The following is a 26544-nucleotide window of genomic DNA, read 5'->3' on the forward strand; positions in this document are numbered from 1 at the left end:
CTTTTCCCAAGGGCAGGATTGACTGGCATGAGGGGTCATAGATTTAAGATATTAGGAGAAAGGTATAGAGGAGACGTCAGAGGTAGGCTCTTTACGCAGAGAGTTGTGAATGCATGGAATGCATTGCCAGCTGTGCTGGTGGAAGTAGAGTCATTAGGGACATTTAAGCGACTGCTGGACATGCACATGGATAGCAGTGAATTGAGGGGTGTGTAGGTTAAGTTATTTCATTTTACATTTCGATTAATCCTCGGCACAACATCATGGGCCGAAGGGCCTATTCTGTGCTGTACTTTTCTATGTTTTATGCTTTTCTATACTTCCTGCCAAAATGGAAAAGTTCACATTTATCCATATTATACTCTATCTGCCATCTGTTTACATCGTTTTGCAAACTCTCTATCTTCTCAATTAAGGTTTCTACCTAGCTTTGTGTCATTAGCAATGTAGCTACCATATATGTGGTTCCCTTATCAAATCATTGATTTAGATTGTAAATAGTCAAGTACGTAACCTGATCCCATGGCACTCCACAGGTTAGAGCTTATCAACCTGAGAAAGGCCCACTTATCCCCATACTCTGCTTTCTGTTAGCTAACCAGTCCTTTATCCGTGCTATGTTATGCCTTACACCATGCACTTAACTTGCGCAGCAACCTTGGATGTGGCACTTTGGCATACATCTTTTGGTAATTCCAAGGGGACATCAACCAGTTCCTTTTATCCACCATGAATGTTACCTTGCCAAATAACTCTAATCAAATATAAATTTTCTTTAATAAAACCTTGTTGGGGCTGCCCAATCACATGCTTGTCATGTTAAGGATTATCGACAGCATTTGATGGCACTGCTGTAGAAGTTCCCTCAAGTTCCAATGACATGAACTGCCAGTCCAATAGACATCCATGGTTCACCCACAGTGGACTTTTCAGTCATGAAAGAACCAGCCAAAAATGAAAAAAATCATTTCCAGCTTAGACAAATTCTAATGAGGATTGGCGCATGTAATCTGAGTGCATTCCTCAGATCTCTGAACTATTCAAAATAAAGATTATACCCTATAAATTTTCATAATTTTTACCTCAAAATCCTTTTATTGAATAAAGGAAACTCAAATGTAAAGGAATTTGGTAATTAACCATAATTAATGTTAAAACACTGTTAACATTAAATAAGTTTCTTCACAAAAGGAAACCAATATCCAAAAGGGGCATTGTTGTTTTCTTTAAATGCTTTTTTAAAAATTATGCAATCTGCAATTCATTTAAGGCTGAATATAAATTATGCAAATATTTAATACACACCAGTTGCATTATTCAAGTTTTGTTTAATAGCTGTTAAACTTAACTCATTTAACAGGTAAGGACCATTCTGACACCACAGAAGATTAATGCACAAGGAAAAACTGTACAGATACAGAACAAAAACATAGTATTCACAATGCAGAAAAAACATATACGTATTAACATCTGTTTACAGAAACTGCTGACTAAATTCCCGTCTCAAAAATGCTTACTATGGCCTAATGGAGCAATTTTTATGAGCAAGCTGAAACCTATCGCGATCAAGTAATCTCTTGTCCACATAATATCTCATTCACTCAATGCTTCTTATTCAGATTTCACACCACAGTTATGCAGAAGGGCCATATAATCATTAGCACATAATGTCACACCATACAATTTTAATCTAGGCTTTAAATTGCAACTATGTTTTACTGAGTTCCATGCTGGGACATAATTGTGATTTAAAACAAAGATTTAAGAAATGTGCAACTTTTTAAAAGAAACATAAAATGCAGCAGTATTACATGGTCTATGTGCTTCCACCTAACCATGATGTTAAATGCAAGAAACCAGTATGAAGTTTAAAAAAAGCCACATTTTGCCTTATAAAGATAGGCTTCTGACAAGGAAAGCCTATTTTAAATGCAACTATCTTCCATTATTATGGCTTGCTTTATTGCCTGTTTTGACCAACACATTACATTTGCTGAATCTTTGGTTAATGTCAGATAACACAGGCTTATTTTTCTATTAATGTATAGTGATGAATTGGTCATCACAACCAAGTGGCCTCTTGTCCAATGTGTAGTCTCCACTTTTAGCAGTAAAATCTCCCAACTTGTACCCAATTAATCATTTTCTCCATCTGAGCTACAAACATATGATAATTTAAAGGGGCCTCAACTTTGCAGTGCACTTCATTAAAGCTTCTTTTTCATTCTACACAATTTCAGTATAAGTCCATTTTGAGAACTTTGATTGTTGGTACACATATTATGTACTATCCATCATTCTCACAGCTGTCAGCAGTCCCATTTTTACTTCAGCTTAGCTCAAAGCCTGCTGCTGATTCGATTGCATAAAGTAATTTACTCCTCATAAGATTTTCATCATAAAATTCTGGAAGTTTCAGAAGGTTCATGCAAGTACTGGCTGTGGGTAATCGCTCCAGGTCAGTTCCTCCATTGTGTATACAAAACGCTGGGTACAGCTCCTGAAAATAAATTCAAAATTAGAACCATCTTCACACAAAAAAAACAATGCTGTTCCTTCACAAATAAGCAATTATAACTGTCGTGTTTGAAGCAAGCAATCATAGATAGTCATCCTTCACAAAACTTAGAAAAAAAAACTCTTGCCACATTCAGAAGGAATATGAATAGGAATCAAGATTATAAATTAGAATTAGTCAAGGTTATCCTAAAACTGAGGTAAAGGTAAAGAAACTATTCAAGATTCAAAACTAAATTTCAAAGCTCATTATATGTTTAGAGAACATGAACAAATGTTTACAGAAGTTATAGTCAAGGAAAGTTTTAGAGATACTAGTTTAAATAAATTGAATATATTTTCAGCTCCCATAGTTAGGAAGCAACTATTTACAAAGATCCAATTTAGTCCTTTCCTGACATTTGATAGCACTGGCACATTTCTAGTTTATCCATCCTGAAAGTTCCTCAGCCTCCACTCTCCACCTCACACTAATCAAGGAAAACTAAAATGTAAAGGATTCTACACTGTTGCTCACACCTACTAGAGGTCTGTCATTGTGTATATCACATCGCTTACAAGGAACAGATAATATTAAAACATAACTTAAATAAAAACAAACTCTGGAAAACTCAGCAGATCTGGCACCACCTGCATAGAGGGAAACAGAGTTAACGTTGAGTTCAGGATAACTTGAGAGTCTCAGATGCTGGTTATTAACTAAATCATTGTTCTTGGAGTTGTTTCTAAAGCCTGAATATATGGAAAGAGCAAGTATTTCACACACAATTACATATTTATTTTTATCACTTGATTTATGGATGACTTATAGAAATTATAAAAAGGCACCTCATAAACATGTATGGAATGGGACGCCATTTACCCATCAAATCTATTCCTTTCACACCATATGCCAATCGCCCATCATGAATTCCATCATGATGTAAACTCCTCACCAAGGCATTATTACAGAGCTGTTCTGTAAGTGCCAAAAGGAAAAAGACTAAAAATGGTGACCAGATGAAATAATTAAAGGACTGACTTACAACCTGATGAATTTAAGATTTTTAGTAGAAAAGAAGAAAATATCAAAATGAAAACAACACCGATATTGGTGATCAGTGATATAAAACCATGAAAGAGGGCTTCCATCTGAAGTTTTTAATGAGGGCTAGTAATTTGACACAGTTTACAGCAAAGAAAAAACCATATGTGCCAACACCAGTGGAAGCAAAAATGAATCCTCTCTCACTTTCTTCCTATACTACTGTTGTTGTCTGTGCGTTACGTTTATCAATTTACCCTCAAAAAGGTAACATCTTCTGCCTCAATAAGGGTGATCGTGTAGTGGAATGGCATTGGATTAGCAATCCAGAGGCCCTGGCTAATTCTTTAATGATATGGGTTCAAATCCCATCATGGCAGTTGGTAGAATTCCATTCAATTAATGAATCTGGAATATAAAACCAATCTCAGTAATGTTAACCATTGAGCCATTATGGTAAAATCCCATCTGAGTCACTAAAAGTGCCATTCTTACCTGGTATGGTTAACATGTGACTCAGAGCTGAAAATGTGTTGCTGGAAAAGCGCAGCAGGTCAGGCAGCATCCAAGGAACAGAAGAATCGACGTTTCGGGCATAAGCCGATTCCTGAAGAAGGGCTTATGCCCGAAACGTCGATTCTTCTGTTCCTTGGATGCTGCCTGACCTGCTGCGCTTTTCCAGCAACACATTTTCAGCTCTGATCTCCAGCATCTGCAGTCCTCACTTTCTCCTCTAACATGTGACTCAGATGGGATTGTAATGTGGTTGGCTAGCCAGCCAGCCAGCCAGCCAATCTGCTCACGAGCAATTAAGATCAGAGAAAAAAGCTCCATCTCATGAAAAGTGAAATTTAAACTCCCATAGAGAAGCACTGCATGCTTGAATAACTTCCTGCATAAAGAAATTTGCATCGCATTCTCTCTACATTCTTCATTTTAAAATCAAAACTCTACAATTACTCTGTCCCAGAGAAATATTTTTCTTATTTATTATAGCTAAATTTAAACCTCCTTTGCTCCAATTATCTCAGTATTTCAGTCTCAATTTGGAGGACAAAAATGGCAAATGAGCAAAACTTGTTCCAATGATTAAGCATTGTTTCACAAATGGCTTCTCTAAGTAACTGCATAAAGAATGTTTCACCAAATACCAGCTTTAAAAAAGATAAGGTTTCTACAAATTCATGTTACTGGAATCTCAGAAAATAGCAGCAAGAGTAATCCACACGGACCCTTGAGCCTGTGCCACTATTCAATATGATCATGGCTGATCATCCAACTGCGTTCCCACTTTCTCCTCATACCCTTTGATTCCTTCAGCTCTACAAACTGTATCTAACTCGTTGAAAACATTAATCATTTGGGCCTCAACCCTTTCGGTGGCAAAGAATTCCATTGGCTCAGCACTTTCTGGGTGAAGAAATGTCACCTCATCTCAATGGCCCCGAAAGTCCAATCTCCTGAATGCGTATTAATTGATCAAACTTAGGAAAACTATTTTGAATATTAACTGTAAAAAGGGAACATCTAAAGTTAAGCATTACCATAATTCTACAGCAAATATAGCTACATTTCTTCAATACAATAGAATTGGCCAAGTTAAAATTGAAAATGAATATCTATAGGTACAGTTTATGCAAACTATATAATTAGAATGTGGATTTCCCATTATATCCCTCAGCTCCTTAAGCCTTTAAAACAGTCATGACTTCTGCTTAATAATTCTTGTAAAAAGGATCATAAAACTCTTATGTAAAATTAAGTGATACTTTGCAAAAAAATTGCAGTTGGCAGGGGTGTTGTCAATATATTCAGCGATTTTAATATACAACAGAAATTTAACAATTGAAGGTTGTGGCAAAATGCCCCCCTGAACCCACCCCAACAACAATCTATTTTTCTGCCTATTAACTTATTAAACCATCATTGCCTGCAGGATGTGTTATTCTGGAACAGACGATTTTCTGAAAAAGACTTCAATCATCTTCTAAAATGGATTAGCGTTGACAGTGCTATTTCTTTTCTAATGAATTTTTGGACATTTATTGCACTTAATTAAAGATAAGGCAGCATTAGTACAGGGCAAAGTCAAAGTGCAGCCTCTGAGCAGAATGCTTATCAAGCAATGAAACTGCTGGTGAAAATAAATGCAAAGTAGTAACAGCTGAAAATGGATGGCTTAGAAGTTTTATACGCTTGGCAGATTGTGTTCTGATTCACATTACATTACTCTGGGCACTTCAGTCTCCTCAGTGGATATATAAATCTGTCTACTTATATTACATATGTCCATTTCTCTGGGCTCTCTATATTAGAGGGCTGTATGGTCTGTGTATCCTGTTGACTCATCCTGAAAATGTTTCTGCTAATTCACTTCAGATTTGAAATTGTGGGGAGTTAATGACGACAAAAGAAAAGCATAAATAAGCTCCACTGATGGCTCAACAAGTTTTGGGCAAGACACTTTTACATTTAACACTCCGCATATTCAGACAATACGTGATTAGTGCTCATAATGATAAAATCAGTACCCTTATATTTATACTTATTCACATGATCTCAACTACAAAGCATCAAAATTGAAACTAAGTGAACTATAATCTTGGAAGTTGCAGTTTATTTAATTTACTAATCACAGCAGGAGATGATAATACAAGGAAAAAAGCTCTGGATTACAGGAGATTTCCATTAGATGATTTTAACCTTGAATAACTTAATATTGAAACAACGCCCCCGCTCTCACTTCCACGTAGAAACATAGCAAATAAGAGTACGATTGAGCCATTCAGCTCTTTGAATTTGCTCTGCCATTCAATATGGCAGGATGATCATCCTACTTTCTCACTATATCCTATGATCCCTTCAGCCCTAATGCCTTCTTGAAAACATTCAATATTTTGGCCTTGTGCTGTGACAGAAATTCCACAAGCTCAGGTGAAGAAATTTCTCATCTCAGCAGGTTTACACTGAATTTCAACCAACTTTCAAACTTATATATATGTCATCAATAAAATAAATTAAGCTAACTGCAACAAAATATCTTCATATTACTAGGGGACGGATTGTAAAGTTTACCAATTGCAAAAGCAGAATTCAAACTCAGCCTTTAATTTAGAAAATATGCATTATAATTTGAAAGGTTATTTCTGTTTCTGGTTTTCTCAAGTATTCAACCAGGTCAAACTGCTGGAAAATATAACATGCTTGATTGAAATATTGTAAAGGGTCAAGAATTGTAAAGCTAACAAGGATCAAATCAGTCAGCAGAATGCACACATTAGATAAGGACAACTTGGGTACTTTTATCTGGCAGTTGGCTAAGTGTGATTAGCCAGATACTTCTCAAAGACAGCTAATTTTTCTTCTTGCATTAAGTGATTATTACCTGGTAAATTTGTCCTGTTTTATTGATCAGTGATATTAATTAGAAGCCTACAACATCAGCATCACTGTGAGGAACACTTTTAGAGCTCAATTCTTATGTTGTCATGTTTCAGACAAATGGAAAAATAAATACTCAAAACTGCATTGTAAAGATATAAAAGCTCCAGCCAATTCATTATGAGTTTCAAATTTGCCCTTACATATTTTGCCAAACTCAAGTTAGCGTTCATCAATGAAACAATCAGTTAATTCTATCACAAATACTATGTTAGACAATAGACAATAGGTGCAGGAGTAGGCCATTCAGCCCTTCAAGCCTGCACCGCCATTCAATATAATCATGGCTGATAATTCCTAATCAGTATCCTGTTCCTGCCTTATCTCCATAACCCTTGATTCCACTATCTTTGAGAACTCTATCCAACTCTTTCTTAAATGAATCCAGAGAGTGGGCCTCCACTGCCCTCTGGGGCAGAGCATTCCACACAGCCACCACTCTCTGGGTGAAGAAGTTTCTCCTGAGCTCTGTCCTAAATGGTCTACCCCGTATTTTTAAGCTGTGTCCTCTGGTTCTGCACTCACCCATCAGCGGAAATATGTTTCCTACTGCCAGAGAGTCCAATCCTTTCATAATCTTATCTGTCTCAATCAGATCCCCTCTCAGTCTTCGAAACTCAAGGGTATACAAGCCCAGTCGCTTCAGTCTTTCAGTGTAAGGTAATCCTGCCATTCCAGGAATTGACCTCGTGAATCTACGCTGCACTCCCTCAATAGCCAGAATGTCTTTTCTCAAATTTGGAGACCAGAACTGCACACAGTACTCCAGGTGTGGTCTCACCAGGGCCCTGTACAGCTGCAGAAGCACCTCTTTGCTTCTATACTCAATTCCTCTTGTTATGAAGGCCAGCATGCTATTAGCCTTCTTCGCTACCTGCTGTACCTGCATGCTTGCCTTCATTGACTGGTGAAAGTGAGGACTGCAGATGCTGGAGGTCAGAGCTGAAAATGTGTTGCTGGAAAAGCGCAGGTCAGGCAGCATCCAGGGAACAGAAGAATCGACGTTTCGGGCATAAGCCCTCATTCCTGAAGAAGGGCTTATGCCCGAAACGTCGATTCGCCTGTTCCCTGGATGCTGCCTGACCTTCACTGACTGGTGTACAAGAACACCTAGATCTCTCTGTACTGCCCCTTTACATAAATTGATTCCATTGAGGTAGTAGTCTGCCCTCCTGTTCTTGCCACCAAAGTGGATAACCATACATTTATCCACATTAAACTGCATCTGCCATGCATCTGCCCACTCACCTAACTTGTCCAGGTCACCCTGTAATCTCCTAACATCCTCATCACATTTCACCCTGCCACCCAGCTTTATATCATCAGCAAATTTGCTAATGTTATTGCTGATACCATCTTCTATATCATTAACATATATTGTAAAAAGCTGCGGTCCCAGCACGGATCCCTGCTGTACCCCACTGGTCACTGCCTGCCATTCCGAAATGGAGCCGTTTATCACTACCCTTTGTTTCCTATTAGCCAACCAATTTTCACTCCAATCTAGTACTTTGCCCCCAATACCATGCGCCCTAATTTTACTCACTAACCTCCTATGTGGGACTTTATCAAAAGCTTTCTGAAAGTCCAGGTACACTACATCTACTGGATCTCCCTCGTCCAACTTCAGAGTTACATACTCAAAAAATTCAAGAAGATTAGTCAAGCATGATTTCCCCTTCATAAATCCATGCTGACTCTGTCCTATCCTGTTACTACTATCCAGATGTGCAGTAATTTCATCCTTTATAATAGACTCCAGCATCTTTCCCACCACTGAGGTCAGACTAACTGGTCTATAATTTCCTGCTTTCTCTCGCCCACCTTTCTTAAAAAGTGGTATAACATGAGCCACCCTCCAATCCTCAGGAACCAACCCCAAATCTATCGAACTCTGGAAAATGATCACCAACGCATCCACGATTTCCCGAGCCACCTCCTTCAGTACCCTGGGATGCAGACCATCAGGCCTCGGAGACTTATCAACCTTCAGACCTAACAGTCTCTCCAACACCATATCCTGGCAAATATAAATTCCCTTAAGTTCAGGTCCTTCAGCCACTGTTACCTCAGGGAGATTGCTTGTGTCTTCCCCAGTGAACACAGATCTGAAGTACCCATTTAATTTCTCTGCCATTTCTTTGTTCCTAATAATATATTCCCCTGTTTCTGTCTTCAAGGGCCCAATTTTTGTCCTAACCATTTTTTTGCCTTGCACATACCTAAAAAAGCTTTTACTATCCTCCTTAATATTCTTGGCCAGTTTACCTTCGTACCTCATTTTTCCTCTGCGTATTTCCTTCTTAGTGATCCTCTGTTGCTCTTTAAAAGCTTCCCAGTCCTCAGTTTTCCCACTTATCTTAGCTATGTTATACTTTCTCTCTTTTAACTTTATATGTTTCTTTACTTCCCTCGTCAGCCAAACAAACTGTTCACACAAACTGGCACAAATATAAGGCTATGTTTAATGTACATGAATATATTCCTAACCAAACAGAGGCCATAACTTCAAAATTGTGATAGAAGATACAAATTCTCATATTACACAACAGTAAATTTCAAGAGATGGACTGGGGTATGACATAAAAACAGCATGGATGTTTGTGCACAAAATCTTTAAAGGTGGCAGAACACGTTAATAAACCTGTTGACAAGGCATAGAATCTTTGTTAATTTAAACACATAAAATCACTGAACAGAGTACAGAAGGTCTATTTATGTGTTGTCTTTCCAAAGAAGCAATTAATCTAGTGCCGCTCCTTTGTCTTTTTCCATTGCCATGCAAACTGTTGGTTGTCAGATAATGAAAGATCTCATTTTCATTTTAAAGACTAAAGTGGTTTCCTCCACCACAGCATAAGGATACAAGGCAACTATTTAGGACTGAGATGAGGAGAAATTTCTTCACCCAGAGAACCGTGAGACACCACAGAAAGCAGTTGAGACCAAAACATTGCAAGATTTGAGGAGATAGATAGATATAGAATTTGGGTCTAAAGGGATCGAATGATATGGCGGAAAAGCAGAACAGGTTATCGAGTCGAATGATCACCCATGAATGTGATGACTGGGAAAGCAGCTGCTTGAAGAACCAAATGGCCTACTCCTATGTTCTATGTTTCTATTCTTAGCCACTTGCTGCATGAAAAAGATTTTCTTATGTTGCTGTGCACCTTTTGCAAATGACTAAGTCTGCATCTTCTAGTTCCAACCAAAGGGAACATCTTAACCATACCCTCTCAGTTTAAACCTAATGATTTTGAAAATCTTGATCAAATTTCATCTTGAATCCACTTTTCTTGCAAGAAAACAGTCCCAATTTCTCTACATAACTGAGGTTCCTCATTCTTTATCTAAGTTGGTGGTTCAAGCTATGGAAGGAGTGGAACAGACTGATTCCTGGGATGGCAGGACTAACACATGAAGAGAAACTGAATCAGTAGGACAATATTCACTGAAATTAGAAGAATAAGGGAAAATCTCAGAAACATAAAAATTCAAATAGGACTAGACAGGGTTAACATCGGAAGAATTTCCAAATGACTGGGGAGTCCAGAACCAGGGGCCTTCCGCCTCAGAATTCTTCAACCCCAGGGCATCAATGTAGACTTCACCAGTTTCCTCATTTCCCCTCCCCCCACCTTACCCCAGTTCCAACCTTCCAGCTCAGCACTGTTCTCATGACCTGTCCTACCTGCCAATCTCCCTTCCCACCTATCCGCTCCATTCTGCCCTCTGACCTATCACCTCCATCCCCACCCCCGTTCACCTATTGTACTCTTTGCTACCTTCACCCCAGTCCCACCCCCCCCCCCCCCCCAATTATTTCTCCACCCTGCAGGCTCCCTGTCTCCATTCCTGATGAAAGGCTTATGCCCGAAACGTCGATTCTCCTGCTCCTTGGATGCTGCCTGACCTGCTGCGCTTTTCCAGCAACACATTTTTCAGCTCTGATCTCCAGCATCTGCAGTCCTCACTTTCTCCTGGATGTATCACTACCTGGTATAGCAACTGTACCATTCAAGATCCGAGATGGTTACAGAGAGGGTGAACTCAGCCCGGACAATCACAAAGGCCAACCTCCCATCTATAGAATCCATCTCCCAGGCCCGCTGTCAAGGAAAGGCCACCAGCATTCTCAAAGATCCATCTCATCCTGGCAATATTTTTCTAAAACCTCTATCATTGGGGAGAAGTATGGAAGCCTGAACACAAACCAGCCGGTTTCGAAACAGTTTCTACCCTACTGTTGTTAGAATACTGAATGGACTCAAACTCTTAATGTTCGCCTGTATCTGTGTTTTTGTTTTTGCCGCTGTTTACCTATTATTTACTTACCTATGCTATTTAACAATGTGATCTGCCCGAATTGCTCGCAAGACAAAGCTTTTCATTGTGCCTCAGTACACATGACAATAAGTTCAATTCAATTCAATTCAACAGCAGAGCAAGCCCAAGGGACCAAACGGCCTACTCTGGCTCCATGTTTGTTTGTACATATATTTATACTGTAGGTTTAAAATTTAAGATTTCAGGTTGGCACAAACAAAAGTACAGTGAATTGCTAATAGGATAGTGAAAGACTTCAGAAGATAAAGGCAGACAGATAGCTGATAAACTTAACACCAAGTAGTGCCCAGTACACTGAGAAGAAGAACAAAGAGACAACATAAACTAAAAAGAGGGTAATTCTTCAGACAACAATATTGGGAGTTTCTGTAACAGAGATCTGATGGTGGATATATCTGCATAACTTAAACATTTCAAGGTGGGTGGAAAAATAAGTGTTGTAAAGGCATTATGGATTCTGGGCTCTATAAATAATGGCCAAGAGTAGAAAAGCAAGAAATTATGATGAATTTTAAACATGCTAGAAATCTGAAACACAGTGCTGGAGAAACTCAGAAGGTCTGGCAGTATCTGTTAAGCAGCATTAACCTTGAGCCCAGTGACCCTTCGTCAGGGTTACTGCACTTGAAACATTAACTGCGGTTCTCACGACAAAAACTGAGATATTTTGTCCAAGGACATGACGACTTTAGAGAAAGGGCAGAAAAGTTTTACGAGAAACATTTGAAGGTTGAAACACTTCAGTTAAATAGATAGATTGAAGCAGGTGGCATTGCTGTCCTTAGCGGAGGTCTGATAAAGGTGCACGGCAATGTAGGTGATTCTTAATTGTGCTCTGAAATGGCCTAGCAAACCATTCAGTTCTTCAAAAAGAAATTTGCATTAAATGTGACATCGCTGGCAATGCATTGTTGCCCATCCCTAATTGCCCTTGAAGTAGGCAGGACAGAGGTGGAGTGGTAATCTGATTTATTATTGTTATATGCGCCTAGGTACGGTGAAAAGGTACCTTTTGCATGCAGATCATACCATGCACGGTGAATTAGGGTAATAGAACAGAGCAAGGAATACAATGTTATGGCTATAGAGAAGGTACACAGAGACCGAGGTCAACATTAAATTTAAAATTTGAGAATTCCATTTAGATGTCTTGCTAGCAGCGGGGAAGAGGCTGTTCTTAAATCTATTTCCAGTTGATTAGATTACTTAGAGTGTAGAAACAGGCCCTTCAGCCCAACAAGTTCACACCAACCCTCCGAAGAGCAACCCCCCCCCCCCCCACAGACCCATTGCCCTACATTTACCCCTTCACCTAACAGTACGGGCAATTTAGCATGGCCAATTCACCTAACCTGCACATTTTTGGACTGTGGGAGGAAACCAGAGCACCCAGAGGAAACCCACCCAAAAACTGGGAGAATGTACAAACTTCATACAGATAGTTGCCTGAGGCAAGAATTGAACCTGGGTCTATTTGTATGTGTTTACAAACTGTTTACCTTCTACCTGATGGAAAAGGGTGGAAGAGAGTATGACAAAGTTGGAAGGGGTCTTTGATTAATGTTAGTTGTTTCCCCGAGGCAGCAGGAAGTATAGATTGAATCATTGAATGGAAGGCTGGTTTACTCGATGGACTGGGCTGTGTTCACAACTCTCTAGTTTCTTATGCTCTTGGGCAGAGCAGTTGCCAAACCCACTCTGTAATGCACCCGGATAGAATGCTTACTATGGTACATCTATAAAAATTGGTAAGAAACCTTGTGGACATGCTGAATTTCCTCAGCCTCCTAAGCAAGTGGAGACATTCTTGTGCTTTCTCGACCATTGCGTTGAAATGGGTGGACCAGGACAGATTGTTGGTGATCATCACTCCCAGAACTTGAACATCTCCACCTCAGCACCATTGATGCAGACAGGGGCATGCCCTGCACTCCACTTCCTGAAGTCAATGACCAGTTCCTTCATTTTGCTGATATTTATGGAGACATTGTCAGCTTTACACCATGCCGCTAGGTACTCGCTCTCTTTCCTGTATGCTGTCTTGTTGTTGTTTGAGATTTGCCCTAGCATGGTAGTGTCGTCAGAAAACTTGGAAAGAGTGTTGGGCTGAATTTGGCCACTGAGTCGTGGTTGCAATAGGAGTATAGTAGGGGGCTGAGTATGCAGCCCTGCGGGGCACTGGTGTTAAGGATTATTACGGAGGTGATGTTGTCACCAGTTCTTACTGTTTGTGGTGTATGGGTCAGAAAGTTGAGGATCCAATTAGAGAGGGGGGAGCTGAGACCTCGGTCTCAGAGTTAGAGATGAGTTTGTTTGGAATTATGGTGTTGAAGGCAGAACTAAAGTAGGAGCCTGATGGAGGTATCCTTGCTATCCAGATGTTGTTGGGATGAGTGTAGGGCCAAGAAGATGGCGTCTGCTGCAGACCTGTTGTGCAGGTAGGCATATTGCAAAAGATCAAGGCAATTTGGGAGGCTCGAGTCGATGTGAGCCATGACTAACCTCTCAAAGCACTTAATTATGGAGGTCAGAGCCATCCGGTGGTAATCATTGAGGCATGTTGCTTGATTTTCTTTTGGCACTGGGATAATGGTGGTCTTCTTAAAGCAGATGGGGATTTCCAATCATCAGATGTCTGTGAATAGTCTTGCCAAATGGTATGCACAAGATCGGAGTGCATTGCCAGGGACGACATCTGGACTGGTCACTTTCCGTGGGTTGCAAGACAACCAATTTAACGTCTGCAGTGGTGACTATTGGTAGAGGTGCCATTGTTTCATTGACCTCCTGTTCAAAGCGAGTATAGAATGCATTGAGCTCATTGGGAAGGGATATACGGTTGCCCACGATTCTGTTTGACTTTGCTTTATAGCCTGTTATGTCATGTAAGGCTTGACACAAATGACGGGTATCTGTGTGGTTGGTCTAGGTCTCAAGCTTAGTTTGTTATTGCCCCTTGGTATTCTGAGGCCCCTATGAAGGTAATATCATTAGATATGCAATCCAGAAACCCAGGCTAATAATCTGGGGATATGAAATGGCCTAAAGAGCAAATCAGTTCAAGGTTAATTAGGGATAGGCAACAAATGCTGGCTGTACCTTACCAGTCTCACACACAATTCTCAAAAGAATAAAGAAAAGATGCTCCCAGTCTCAAAGACCACCACTGCTAAAAGGCAATAGAAGTTGAGGAACACTGAGATTATATTGTCATGCTATAGATTATATAATTGAATTCGTGTTTTTCTACTCTAATGTGCATTAATAGGCACATTGTGTTATACCATTTATATTTTGCTGCTGAGAACAGGAAATCAATCCTTCTCAACATTGCACTTTAATTCAGAAGTTATTCATGACTCGTGCGGAGAAAGACATGTTTTTGTATTGCTTATGTAAACATTTAAAAACATAGAATTTGAATCCCATCTAAATATTCAGAAAACAAAACATACAAAATATTTCTGAATTCTGTACCTTAAATCCCAGCAGAGGGGGTCGAGAGCAACTGGTGACAAACTTCAGCAACTTGCGCTTTTCATCATTCGTGAAACTCTCCACCACAATCCAGAATATTTTAATGACTGCATGGTCTGCTGAATAACCACCTAAAAAGAAAGGAAAAGCACAGACAATCTTCAGAGATACCTCTCAAAAGTCTGATTTATCACAAAATAATTCAGAAGGGACGGCATGGTGGCTCAATGGCAGCACTGCTGCCTCGCAGTGCCAGAGACCCAGGTTCAATTCCACCCTTGGGCGACCGTCTGTGTAGAGTTTGCACATTCTCCCCGTTTCTGCATGGGTTTCCTTCAGGCACTCTCACTTCCTCCCACAGTCCAAAGATGTGCAGGTTAGGTCGACTGGCCATGCTAAATTGCTCAGTGTCCAGGGATGTGCAGGTTGGGTGGATTAGCCATGAAGTCGAGGACTCTATGAAATTAGCAGGCATTTGAATATGGTTTATGAAAACTGAAGCATATAATGACAGTTCAAAAATCATTTTCTGGAAAGTCAAAAATCACCCTGATGGAACTTGGGTCAGGTTAACAGCATTTGCTGCTTATAATGCATTATACAATGCAAAACATTATGATGTCCAGTTTCTTCTGAATTTATGCATAGATACAACTGTAATCTCAACTCAAACCATTTCTGTGGTGTAGCAGATTCAAAGTTATTACAATACTCCAACGTCTCCCCACCTTTTATGTTCGTCCATCAAACAACAGCCAACTACAAAATTGTCTGTGACCCCCAGCACTCAAATCTGAGTATGTGTCAATTATACAAGTTTGGGAGATCTCAACATTGCAAGTGCAAAAAGTGACTTTTAATTGCAATCTTTGGCATTTTTATTTATCCTGTGATATCTTGAGTCTCCAGTTTCTTTCAATAGATACATAATCTTACATAAATTACATTAAACCAGACAAACCTTATGCCTAATACAGATTTCTAAATAGTTATGCCTGCTATACATAATAATGGTCAAAGTAATTGATGCGGAGTTTAAGAAAAAAAAATGTTCACAGATTTAGAAGTCACTGGCTTGACCAGCATATATTGCTCCAAGATTTTGATCCAGAACCACAGAAGGAACAGTGAAATATTTCCAAGTCAAGATAATAAGAGATTTGTTAGTGAACTTGCAGATGCAGTGTTCAATGCATCCGCTGCTTTGGTCCTTCTGAATGGTAAAGGTCATATTAGGGTGCTTGTCAAAGGTGCCCTGAATTATTGCAGTGGATCTTGTAGACAGTACCCATTATTCCTTGTGCACTGGTATTGAAGTGATTGAATGGGCGGTTGAAAGTGGCAGAAGGGGTGCCAATCAAGCAGGTTGCTTTCTTTCTGGATGGTGTGCAGAGGAAGGTTACTATAATAGTACAAGATACCATAAAATCTTGTAGCATTTTATATGGCTAGTTCAGTTCAGTTTCTGGTCCGTGGCCACTCCCTCCTCCAGAATGGTACAAGTGGAGAAGTCAGTGATGGAAAACCCATTGAATGTAATTGTTATATTTGTAGAATCCCTACAGTGTGGAAAAGCAGGATATTCAGCCAATCGAGTCCACACCAGTCCTCTGAAGAACATCCCACCCAGACACACCCCTTAGACTATCCCTGTAACCTTGCAATGCCCATGGCTATTTCACTTAATGAGTGCATCTTTGGACAGTGCAAGGAAACACACGCAGACAGAGGGAATAGCCACCAGAGGATGGAATCGAACTAGAATCCTTGGCATTGAGAGTCATCAGTGCTAACCACTGAGCTGCCATTGAGGAGATTCTCTCATGAAGTCATACGCTATTGTTTGCCATTGAAGTGGCATGTAGCACTTGAGCTAACCACATCATCCTAAGCCTGGAAGTTGACCAGGTGTTGCTACACATAATCATGGACTGTGTCAAAATCTGAGTCATGAATGGGGCCTAAAATTGAAATCAATATGCTCACTTCTAAACTTGTAATGGAGCGAAGGTCATTTATGAAGCAGTTGAACATGGTTGGGCCGAGGACACAGCACAATCTCTTGCAGTGATGTGCTGGTCTGGTTCAACTGACCTTCAAGCACAAACATCTTCCTTTGTGCTAGGTAATGCTCCATTCTGCAGAGTTACCCTCCTCATCCCCATTGACACCAGCTTTGCCAGCTTTACTCTCTCAAACATTGCCTTGATTCAAGGACAGCCACTCATCTCACTTGTGGAATTCAGCTCTGGTTTCACGTTTGGACTAAGGCTATAATGGGATCAGGAGTGAAGAGATCTGGGCAGAACTCAAACTCAGCATCAGCAAGCAGTTTTTGCTAAGCAAAAGCTAATGAAAGAGAATAGACTAGAGACAGAAAATGGGTTGAGTTGTATTCATTCTGCTATTTATGCACAGGACATACTTGGGTTTTCAGGTCAGTATGCATTTAGTGTGGAGAAGTGCTCCCAAAGGTATGAATGCTTATAATAATAAAATTGGAAATAATGTTTAACCTGTGGTTGATTATGATTAAATCTGGTATAACTATATGATGTAAAAAGCTGAATATTTGGCAGAGAGTTTAAATAACCCTAACAATAGATTCAAATAAAATCACAAATGCAAATAAATTGCTCGAGAAATCAGCTGCATTTCTGAAGCAAATAAAATTGGGCTGCATTGCAATAATTTCAATATTTTTGTAAACCACCTTACAAAGATGCATATCCACCCAAAAACCTAACCAACACCTGAAGGCTGCACAGGCCACAAACCAGGAGAGCTAAAAGAAAAAAAAATGAATTCAATTGTTTGCTAAACTATTAAAAGTTGAAGTATCATGGAAACTTCACCCATGTCTTCACAGGAAGTTGCCAAGGGGAAATAAATGCTGAATATAAAGAGCACATAGGACAGATCTTTGGGATACTGAAGAGTAATGGTGCTTGGGGAGAAATGGAAGGTGTTTTGTCAAAGGTCCTGTGGGTGGCAACAATAATACTTTTAATGTAGAAATACAGCTTTGCATGCTTGACAGAAATGTTACAAGTGGAATAAATTTTAATATGTTCTGTTCTCCAAATATGTTAACTAAACATTAGTTTTCATTTAGGAATTCATATTGCAGGTTATTGTGTCAAACGAATCAGCACTTGCTGGTTGGTACAATGGGAGATGGTGAATGCAGGGTTACAGGGATAGGGTGGTTGAGTGGGGTGGGGGAGAAGAGTCTGGGTGGGATGCTCTTCGGAGGGTATGGATGGACTCAATGGGCCGAATGACCTGCTTCTGCACTGTAGGGATTCTTTGATGCTATAATAACAGCTAACTTACTTTAATAAAAAGGTAGATGCATATGTTTACAATGATCATGTTACAAATGGTGGAAACAGCTGGAAACAACAGCATTACATGCAATATGATTGCATTTTGTTGAATGCAAATTGTAAATACTGAATACTGCCATGCAACATGAAAACTTTATTTAATTTTTATTTAGCATATAACATTCCAAACTTAACTTCTGAAGTTTTGCAAATTAGGAGGTGGATAGGTGTTATGATCAAATGCTAACTAAAGGTCATGTGAATTTGTGGCGATCTGAAGCACGTTTTATTGTATGATTTATGCAGACGGTTAACATAGAACATAGAAGAATACAGCGCAGTACAGGCCCTTTGGCCCTCGATGTTGCGCCGATCCAAGCCCACCTAACCTACACTAGCCCACTATCCTCCATATGCCTATCCAATGCACGTTTAAATGCCCATAATGAAGGAGAGTCCACCACTGCTACTGGCAGGGCATTCCATGAACTCACGACTCGCTGAGTAAAGAATCTACCCCTAACATCTGTCCTATACCTACCCCCCCTTAATTTAAAGCTATGCCCCCTTGTAATAGCTGACTCCATACGTGGAAAAAGATTCTCACTGTCGACCCTATCTAAACTCCTAATCATCTTGTACACCTCTATCAAGTCACCCCTAAACCTTCTTTTCTCCAATGAAAACAGCCCCAAGTGCCTCAGCCTTTCCTCATACGATCTTCCTACCATACCAGGCAACATCCTGGTAAACCTCCTCTGCACCCGTTCCAGTGCCTCCACATCCTTCCTATAGTATGGGGACCAAAACTGCACACAATACTCCAGATGCGGCCGCACCAGAGTCTTATACAACTGCAACATTACCTCAGTACTCCGGAACTCAATTCCTCTACCAATAAAAGCCAGTACGCCATATGCCTTCTTCACCGCACTATTTACCTGGGTGGCAACTTTCAAAGATTTGTGTACATGGACACCAAGATCTTTCTGCTCATCCACACTACCAAGTATCCGACCGTTAGCCCAGTACCCCATCTTTTTATTACTCTTACCAAAATGAATCACCTCACACTTAGCTACATTGAACTCCATTTGCCACCTTTCTGCCCAGTTCTGCAGCTTATCAATATCCCGCTGTAACCTGCCACATCCTTCCTCACTGTCTACCACTCCTCCGACTTTCGTATCATCCGCAAACTTGCTCACCCAACCTTCTAACCCCTCCTCCAGGTCATTTATAAAAATGACAAACAGCAATGGTCCCAAAACAGATCCTTGCGGAACACCGCTAGTGACAGCACTCCAAGATGAATCTTTGCCATCAACTACTACCCTCTGTCTTCTTCCAGCCAGCCAACTCCTAATCCAAACCTCCAACTCACCCTCAATGCCATACCTCCGTATTTTTTGCAGTAGTCTACCATGGGGAACCTTATCAAACGCCTTACTAAAATCCATATACACCACATCTACTGCTTTCCCCTCGTCCACCTCCTTAGTCACCTTCTCAAAGAATTCAATAAGGTTTGTGAGGCACGACCTGCCCTTCACAAAACCATGCTGACTATCCTTGATCACATTATTCCTATCCAGATGTTCATAAATCCTATCCCTTACAATTCTCTCTAAGATTTTACCCACAACAGAAGTGAGACTCACCGGCCTATAGTTACTAGGGTTATCCCTACTCCCCTTCTTGAACAAGGGAACCACATTTGCTAGCCTCCAATCTTCTGGCACTACTCCTGTAGACAACGAGGACATAAAAATCAAGGCCAATGGCTCTGCAATCTCCTCCCTTGCTTCCCAGGGAATCCTAGGATAAATGCCATCAGGCCCAGGGGACTTATCTATTTTCACCCTTTCCAGAATTTCCAACACCTCTTCTCTACCTACCTCAAAGCCATCCATTCTACTTGATTGTGACTCGGTACTCACATCGACAACAATGTCCTGTTCCTGAGTGAATACTGACGAAAAGTATTCATTCAGTGTCTCCCCAATCTCTTCAGCCTCCACACGCAACTTCCCACTACTATCCTTGACTGGACCTATTCCTACCCTAGTCATTCTTTTATTCCTGACATACCTATAGAAAGCCTTAGGGTTTTCCCTAATCCTACCAACTAAGGACCTTTTATGTCCCCTCCTTGCTGCTCTTAGCTCTCTCTTCAGGTCCTTCCTGGCTACCTTATAACTCTCAATCGCCCCAATTGAACCTTCACGCCTCATCTTTACATAGGCCACCCTCTTCCATTTAACAAGGGATTCCAATTCCTTATTAAACCACGGCTCCCTCACACGACCCTTTCCTCCCTGCCTGACGGGTACATACTTATCAAGGACACTCAATAGTTGCTCCTTGAACAAGCTCCACCTATCAATTACACCCTTGCCTTGAAGCTTACTTTTCCAGGCCACACATCCTAAGTCATGCCTCACCGCATCATAATTTCCCTGCCCCCAGCTATAACTCTTGCCCTGTAGTGCACTCTTATCCCTCTCCATCACTAGAGTAAAAGTCACCGAATTGTGGTCACTGTCCCCAAAGTGCTCACCTACCTCTAATTCTAACACCTGGCCTGGTTCATTACCCAGAACCAAATCCAGTATGGCCTCACCTCTTGTTGGCCTATCTACATATTGTGTCAGGAAACCCTCCTGCACACATAGGACAAACACTGACCCATCTACGAACTTGAGCTATAGCTTTCCCAATCAATATCAGGAAAGTTAAAGTCCCCCATAACAACCACCCTATTACTTTCACTCTTCTCTTGAATCATCCTCGCAATCCTTTCTTCTACGTTTCTAGGACTATTAGGGGGCCTGTAAAAAACTCCTAACAGGGTGACCTCACCTTTCCTATTCCTAACCTCAGCCCAAACTACCTCTGATGGCGAGTCTTCATCCATCGTCCTTTCTACAGCTGTAATACTATCTTTGAAAAGCAATGCCACACCTCCCCCTCTTTTGCTCCCACCTCTGACCCTACTAAAACATTTAAACCCTGGAACTTTCCACAGCCAATCCTGTCCCTGTTCCACCCATGTCTCCGTAATAGCCACAACATCGAAGTCCCAAGTACCAACCCACGCTGCAAGTTCACCTACCTTATTTCGTATACTTCTTGCATTGAAGTATACACACTTCAAGTCACTTCCCTGTTTACAGGCACCCTCCTTTGAAAATGATGCCATGTTCCTAACCTCCCTACACTCCAGGTCCTGCACCCTAAAGCTACAGTCTGGGTTCCCATGCCCTTACAGAGTTAGTTTAAACCCCCCCCCCCAAGAGCACTAGCAAACCTCCCACCAAGGATACTGGTGCCCCTCAGGTGCAGACCATCCTGTTTATAGAGGTCCCACCTTCCCCAGAAAGAACCCCAGTTATCCAAATACCGGAATCCCTCCCTCCTGCACCATCCCTGTAGCCACGCATTTAACTGTTCTCTCTCCCTATTCCTCGACTCTCTATCACGTGGCACGGGTAACAAACCAGAGACAACAACTCTGTTCGTTCTAACTCTGAGCTTCCAACCTAGCTCCCTGAAAGCCTGTCTAACATCCTCAGCGCTCCTCCTACCTATGTCATTGGTGCCAATGTGGACCACGACTTCGGGCTGCTCCCCCTCCCCCTTAAGGACCCGGAAAACACAATCAGAGACGTCACGTACCCTTGCACCTGGGAGGCAACATACCAAACGTGAGTCTCTCTCGTTCCCACAAAACCGCCTATCTGTGCCCCGAACTATTGAGTCCCCAATTACTATTGCTCTGCTCTTCTCCACCCTTCCCTTCTGAGTAACGGGGACAGGCTCCGTGCCAGAGGCCTGAGCCCCGTTACTTACCCCTGGTAAGTCGTCCCCCCCCACAAGTATCCAAAACGGTATACTTGTTCTTGAGGGGAACGGCCGCAGGGGGTCCCTGCACTGGCTGCTTCCTCCCAGTCCCCCTCACTGTCACCCATCTAGCTGCCATCTTTGGAGTTACTACTTCCCTAAAGCTCCGATCTATGACCCCCTCTGCCTCCCGAATGATCCTAAGTTCATCCAACTAATCCTAAGTTCATCCAACATGTTTTAATATTAATTATAATTTTATCATCAGTTGGGATTGAAATTTTAAACACAAGATAATTATAATATTTATCACCAGGAAATGTTACATCTCTATTCAGGCAAACAAAAAGAAAGTGCAGCTAGATAGTCCAATTTTACACCAACATGCCATTGAACTCTAAAATGAAATGCTATTTCTGGAAAACTTTTGTATTCATTATTTTTTTTTAAAAAAAGAGACATATTATACAGAAGCTTAAATTTTGCTTGCCAGAACAATGCAACAACTTTCTTTGGCTGTCCCCACACATTGCTATTTTTTAATGTATCATTACAACACACAAGGGTAGCAGTGCTTTGCAGATTAATAAGAAAACACTTCTGTAAACAAGACAGTTTCAATCTTCAGCTAACCAGACCTCAGTCTCAGACTTGCCATAAAAAAGGATTTCAAAATGGTTGGCACAGTTATTTTAACCCTGACACTTAATCCATGGATATAAATCACTTGAAGGTTTCTTATTCTTCAACGATGACTTGAACAAACATGAAGGCAATAGTAAAACTAATTTTTTAAAAAAAATCTACAATCAAATTAGACCTCAGCAGAACATTATAAAAAGCTCATCACACATTATGATAATTAACTGACAACTGATCTAAAACTGCATTTTAAACTACAAATTCTTTTTGTAGTTTAATGAATGCAGTCATTCATTATTCTACCAAACTTAAGCACAAAGGCTTTGTTATGATTAAAACAGCAGGGTTGGCTGTTAGTCCAGAGAAATCTATTGGCAAAGCTCATGTGTCAAGAAGGTTCAGCTATCTTCCAAATAATATTGGGCCACAAACTAATCAGTCACACCAGAAGCATTTAATCTGTTGACAAATATCTTTAAATGAGGTTTCTGAAATAAGATAAAATTAAGCTTTAAGTTTGTGAAGCATTTCTCCTCTTAATCCTATTTCTCCTCCCCTCTCAACATTCTGGGAAATACCAATGACCAGAAATGCAATCAGACTCACCATGTAAACAGTGATTGCAATGGGAGATCAGAAGCTAAAAATACTGCGATGAATAACCCATCTCCTGACCTCTCCATAGCCTGGTCCATCGCCTACAAGGCGTACATTAGTAGTATGATGGAAATCCCCACTTGCTTGGATGGGTGCAACTCCAACAATACTCAAGCAGCTTGACACCATCCAGGACAAAGCAGTCCACTTGATTGGCACCACACCCACGAGCATCCACTCCTTCCATCACTGACGCTCAGTAGCAGCAGTATATACTATCTACAAGAAGCACTGCAGAAATTCACAAGGATCCTGATTGGCATTTTTGTCAGTATCAGTACTTCAGTATACCGTAGGGTGACCATATTTCAGTAGCTATGCTCAACATCTTGTATACTTCAGAAGGATTTATTGCACCAGTCTGTTTCTTGTCTTAAGATACCGGTAAGACCATACATACTGATTGACTTATTGTCACTTGTACCAAAGTGTAATGAAGAGCTTTGTTTACACAGTACAGACAGATCATAGTAAGCAAGGATGTACAGAACAAAACATTTAGACAGAAGCATTTATATTGGCCACGCCTCCCGTATCAATGAAGACGCGAGGTCCCTTTCACATGAATCACCCAAGTGCTCAAAGTAATAAAACTATACTTGGTCCATTCTACTTTCTTATCGACATATTGCTCCTTGGTAACACTCCAAGCAGGGCATAAGACATCTTCTATGCTCTGGTACCAATTCTACTAAATAGCTAAATCCATCTTTCCTTCCTGTCATCCATGCTCAGGGACAATGTAAATAGATCCTTCTCATCAAGTACTCTCCTGCCTCCCTAACATTATAATTTCCCTCTCCAAGCTTTCAAAGCACAGCAACTACCCTTACAAACTACTGGACTATCTACAATTGCTATACTTCTCCAAAGCCTTTAAATGTACTGTCGCCTCCCAAATCCAACCCCGACATTCCCCCAAGTTTTTGTCTGAATTTACCCAATGTTTTCGAACCAGTTACATCATTGAAAAGTCCCTAATCAAAGTCAAAAATTATATTTTTTTGAGAGGCATGGGTCCTTCTCAACCCCTCTGCACCCTTTGAGATGGTCATGATTCTTTTCCAAATCATCTTCAGTGCCCCTGTTCAACTCTTACTGAAGACAAACTGTCCCACAGACCATTATCTCTGGAGAAACTGCCTCTCTCTGCCATAAATCAGTGGTATTGTCCAAAGATATGTAGTGTATTGACAATTAGCTAGTCTTCCAACCACTTCTGTGCCTGCTAACAATATACCATAGGCACTGGACACCTTAACACAACTCTACCAATCTCTCTTCATGAGCTCAGTGAAAAATTTCCACTGGTTACATTTCTGAAAAGTGCAGAGATATGATACGTTTTAATATTGCCTTCACATAGAAATAATGAAGATAGCAGGAGGCCATTCAACGCTTCAAGCCTTTTCTTTAATTTACTTGTCGGACATAGACACCACTGGTCAGCATTTACTGCCCTTCGAGTTCCCCTTGAGAAGGTAGTGATGTGCTGCCTTCTTAAACTGCTGCAGTCTACCTGCTATAAATTGACCCACAATGCACATAGGGAGGGAATCTAGGATCTTTGGTAAATTTCTCAAATTCATCTTGCAAATAGCAGAAAGTGGATGTTTGTGGATGTGGCACCAATCAGGTGGACAGCTTTGTCCTGGATGATGTCAAGCTCAAGTGCTGTTGGAGCTGCTCTCATCCAGGCAAGTGGGAAGCATGCCATCACATTCCTGACTTGTGCCATGTATTGGTGGACAGGCTTTGGGGAACCAGGTGTGAGTTATTCACCACAATATTCTTATCCTTTAACCGGCTTTTGTTGCCACTATGCTTACATAGAAGAAGAATACAGCGCAGTACAGGCCCTTTGGCCCTCGATGTTGCGCCGATCCAAGCCCACCTAACCTATACTAACCCACTATCCTCCATATACCTATCCAATGCCCGCTTAAATGCCCATAAAGAGGGAGAGTCCACCACTGCTGCTGGCAGGGCATTCCATGAACTTACGACTCGCTGAGTGGCTAGTTCAGTTGAGTTTGAGCAATGGTATTCCCAAGAGTGTTGATAGTGGGGGATTCAGTGCTGGCAACACCATTGAATGTCAAGGGAGTGATTTTATGCTCTCTTATTGGAGATCGCCATTGCCTGGCATTTGCATGGTACAAATGTGACCTACCATTTGTCAGCCCAAGCCTGGATATTGTCCAGATCTTGTTGCATTTGAACATGGACTGCTACAGTATTTGCAATGCTGCAAATGGTGCTAAATATTGTGCAATCATTGGTGAACTTCTGACCTCATAATGGAGGGAAGGTCATTGATGAAGCAGCTGAAGATGGTTGGGCCGAGGACATGACCCTGAAGAATTCCTGGCAGAGACGTCCTGGAGCTGAGATGACTGACCCCCTACAACCAAAACTATATTCCTATGTGTCAGGTATGACTCCAACCAGTGGAGACTTTGCCCCGATACCCACCGATTCCAGTTCTGCGAGGGGTCCTTGATGCCACGCACTGTTGAACGCAGCCTTGATGTCAAGGGCTGTCACTCTCATCTCACCTTTGGAATTCAGCTTTTTGTCCATGCTTTAACCAAGGCTGTATTGAGGTCAAGGCCTGAGTGGCCTGGCAGAACCCAAACTAGGCATCAGTGAACAGATTATTGCTGAGCAGGTGCTGCTTGATAGCACTGTTGATGACACCTTCCACCTTTTACTGATGACAGAGAATAGAGAGATGGGGCAGTAATTGGCCAGGCTGAATTTATCCTGCTTTTTGTCAGCAGAACATGCCAAGGCAAATTTCCACATTGTCGGGTAGATGCCAATGCTGTTACTGGAACAGTTTGGCTAGGGGAGCACAAGTCTTCAGTACTGTTCCTGAAATGTTCTCAGGTCTCAAAGCCTTTGCTGCATCTAGTGCCTCCAACTGTTGCTCGATATCATGTGGAGTGAATCAAATTGGCTGAAGATAGGTACGTGTAATTCTGGGAACTACTGGAACAAGACGGGATGGATCATCCACTTAGCAATTCTGACTGGAGATTGTTGCAAATGCTTCAGCCTTATCTTTTGCACTTAGGTGTTGGGCTCCCATCATTGAGGATGGAGATATTTATGGAACCTTCTCCTCCAGTGAGCTGTTTAATTGTCCACCACCATTCATGACTTGTTATGGCAGGACTCCAGACTGTTGATCTGACCTATTAATTGTGGGATCACTTAGTTCTATAGGTCACTTGCTGCTTATGCTTATTGTTACATAAG

The 26544-nt window shown here is 41.1% G+C and overlaps 1 protein-coding gene across 3 annotated transcripts in view; it reads right to left on the reverse strand.

Annotated features, from left to right (window-relative positions):
- Positions 1-1308: 1308 nt before the first annotated feature.
- The window catches only part of ube3c (ubiquitin protein ligase E3C), a 184578-nt gene continuing 159342 nt past the window's right edge, over positions 1309-26544 (reverse strand). For all 3 annotated transcript variants that reach the window (XM_043690704.2, XM_043690705.2, XM_087987558.1), the window contains 2 exons: positions 14810-14940; positions 1309-2500 (listed from right to left, as the gene is read on the reverse strand). In XM_043690704.2, the coding sequence (XP_043546639.2) occupies positions 2330-2500; positions 14810-14940 (302 nt within the window). In that variant the 3' untranslated portion in view covers positions 1309-2329. The remainder of the gene's footprint in view (positions 2501-14809; positions 14941-26544) is intronic.

This window comes from Chiloscyllium plagiosum, unplaced genomic scaffold, assembly GCF_037043375.1.
Source record: "Chiloscyllium plagiosum isolate Xiang-an unplaced genomic scaffold, Cpla_swu_hap1 HiC_scaffold_5, whole genome shotgun sequence".
NCBI classification, from domain to species: Eukaryota; Metazoa; Chordata; class Chondrichthyes; order Orectolobiformes; family Hemiscylliidae; genus Chiloscyllium; species Chiloscyllium plagiosum.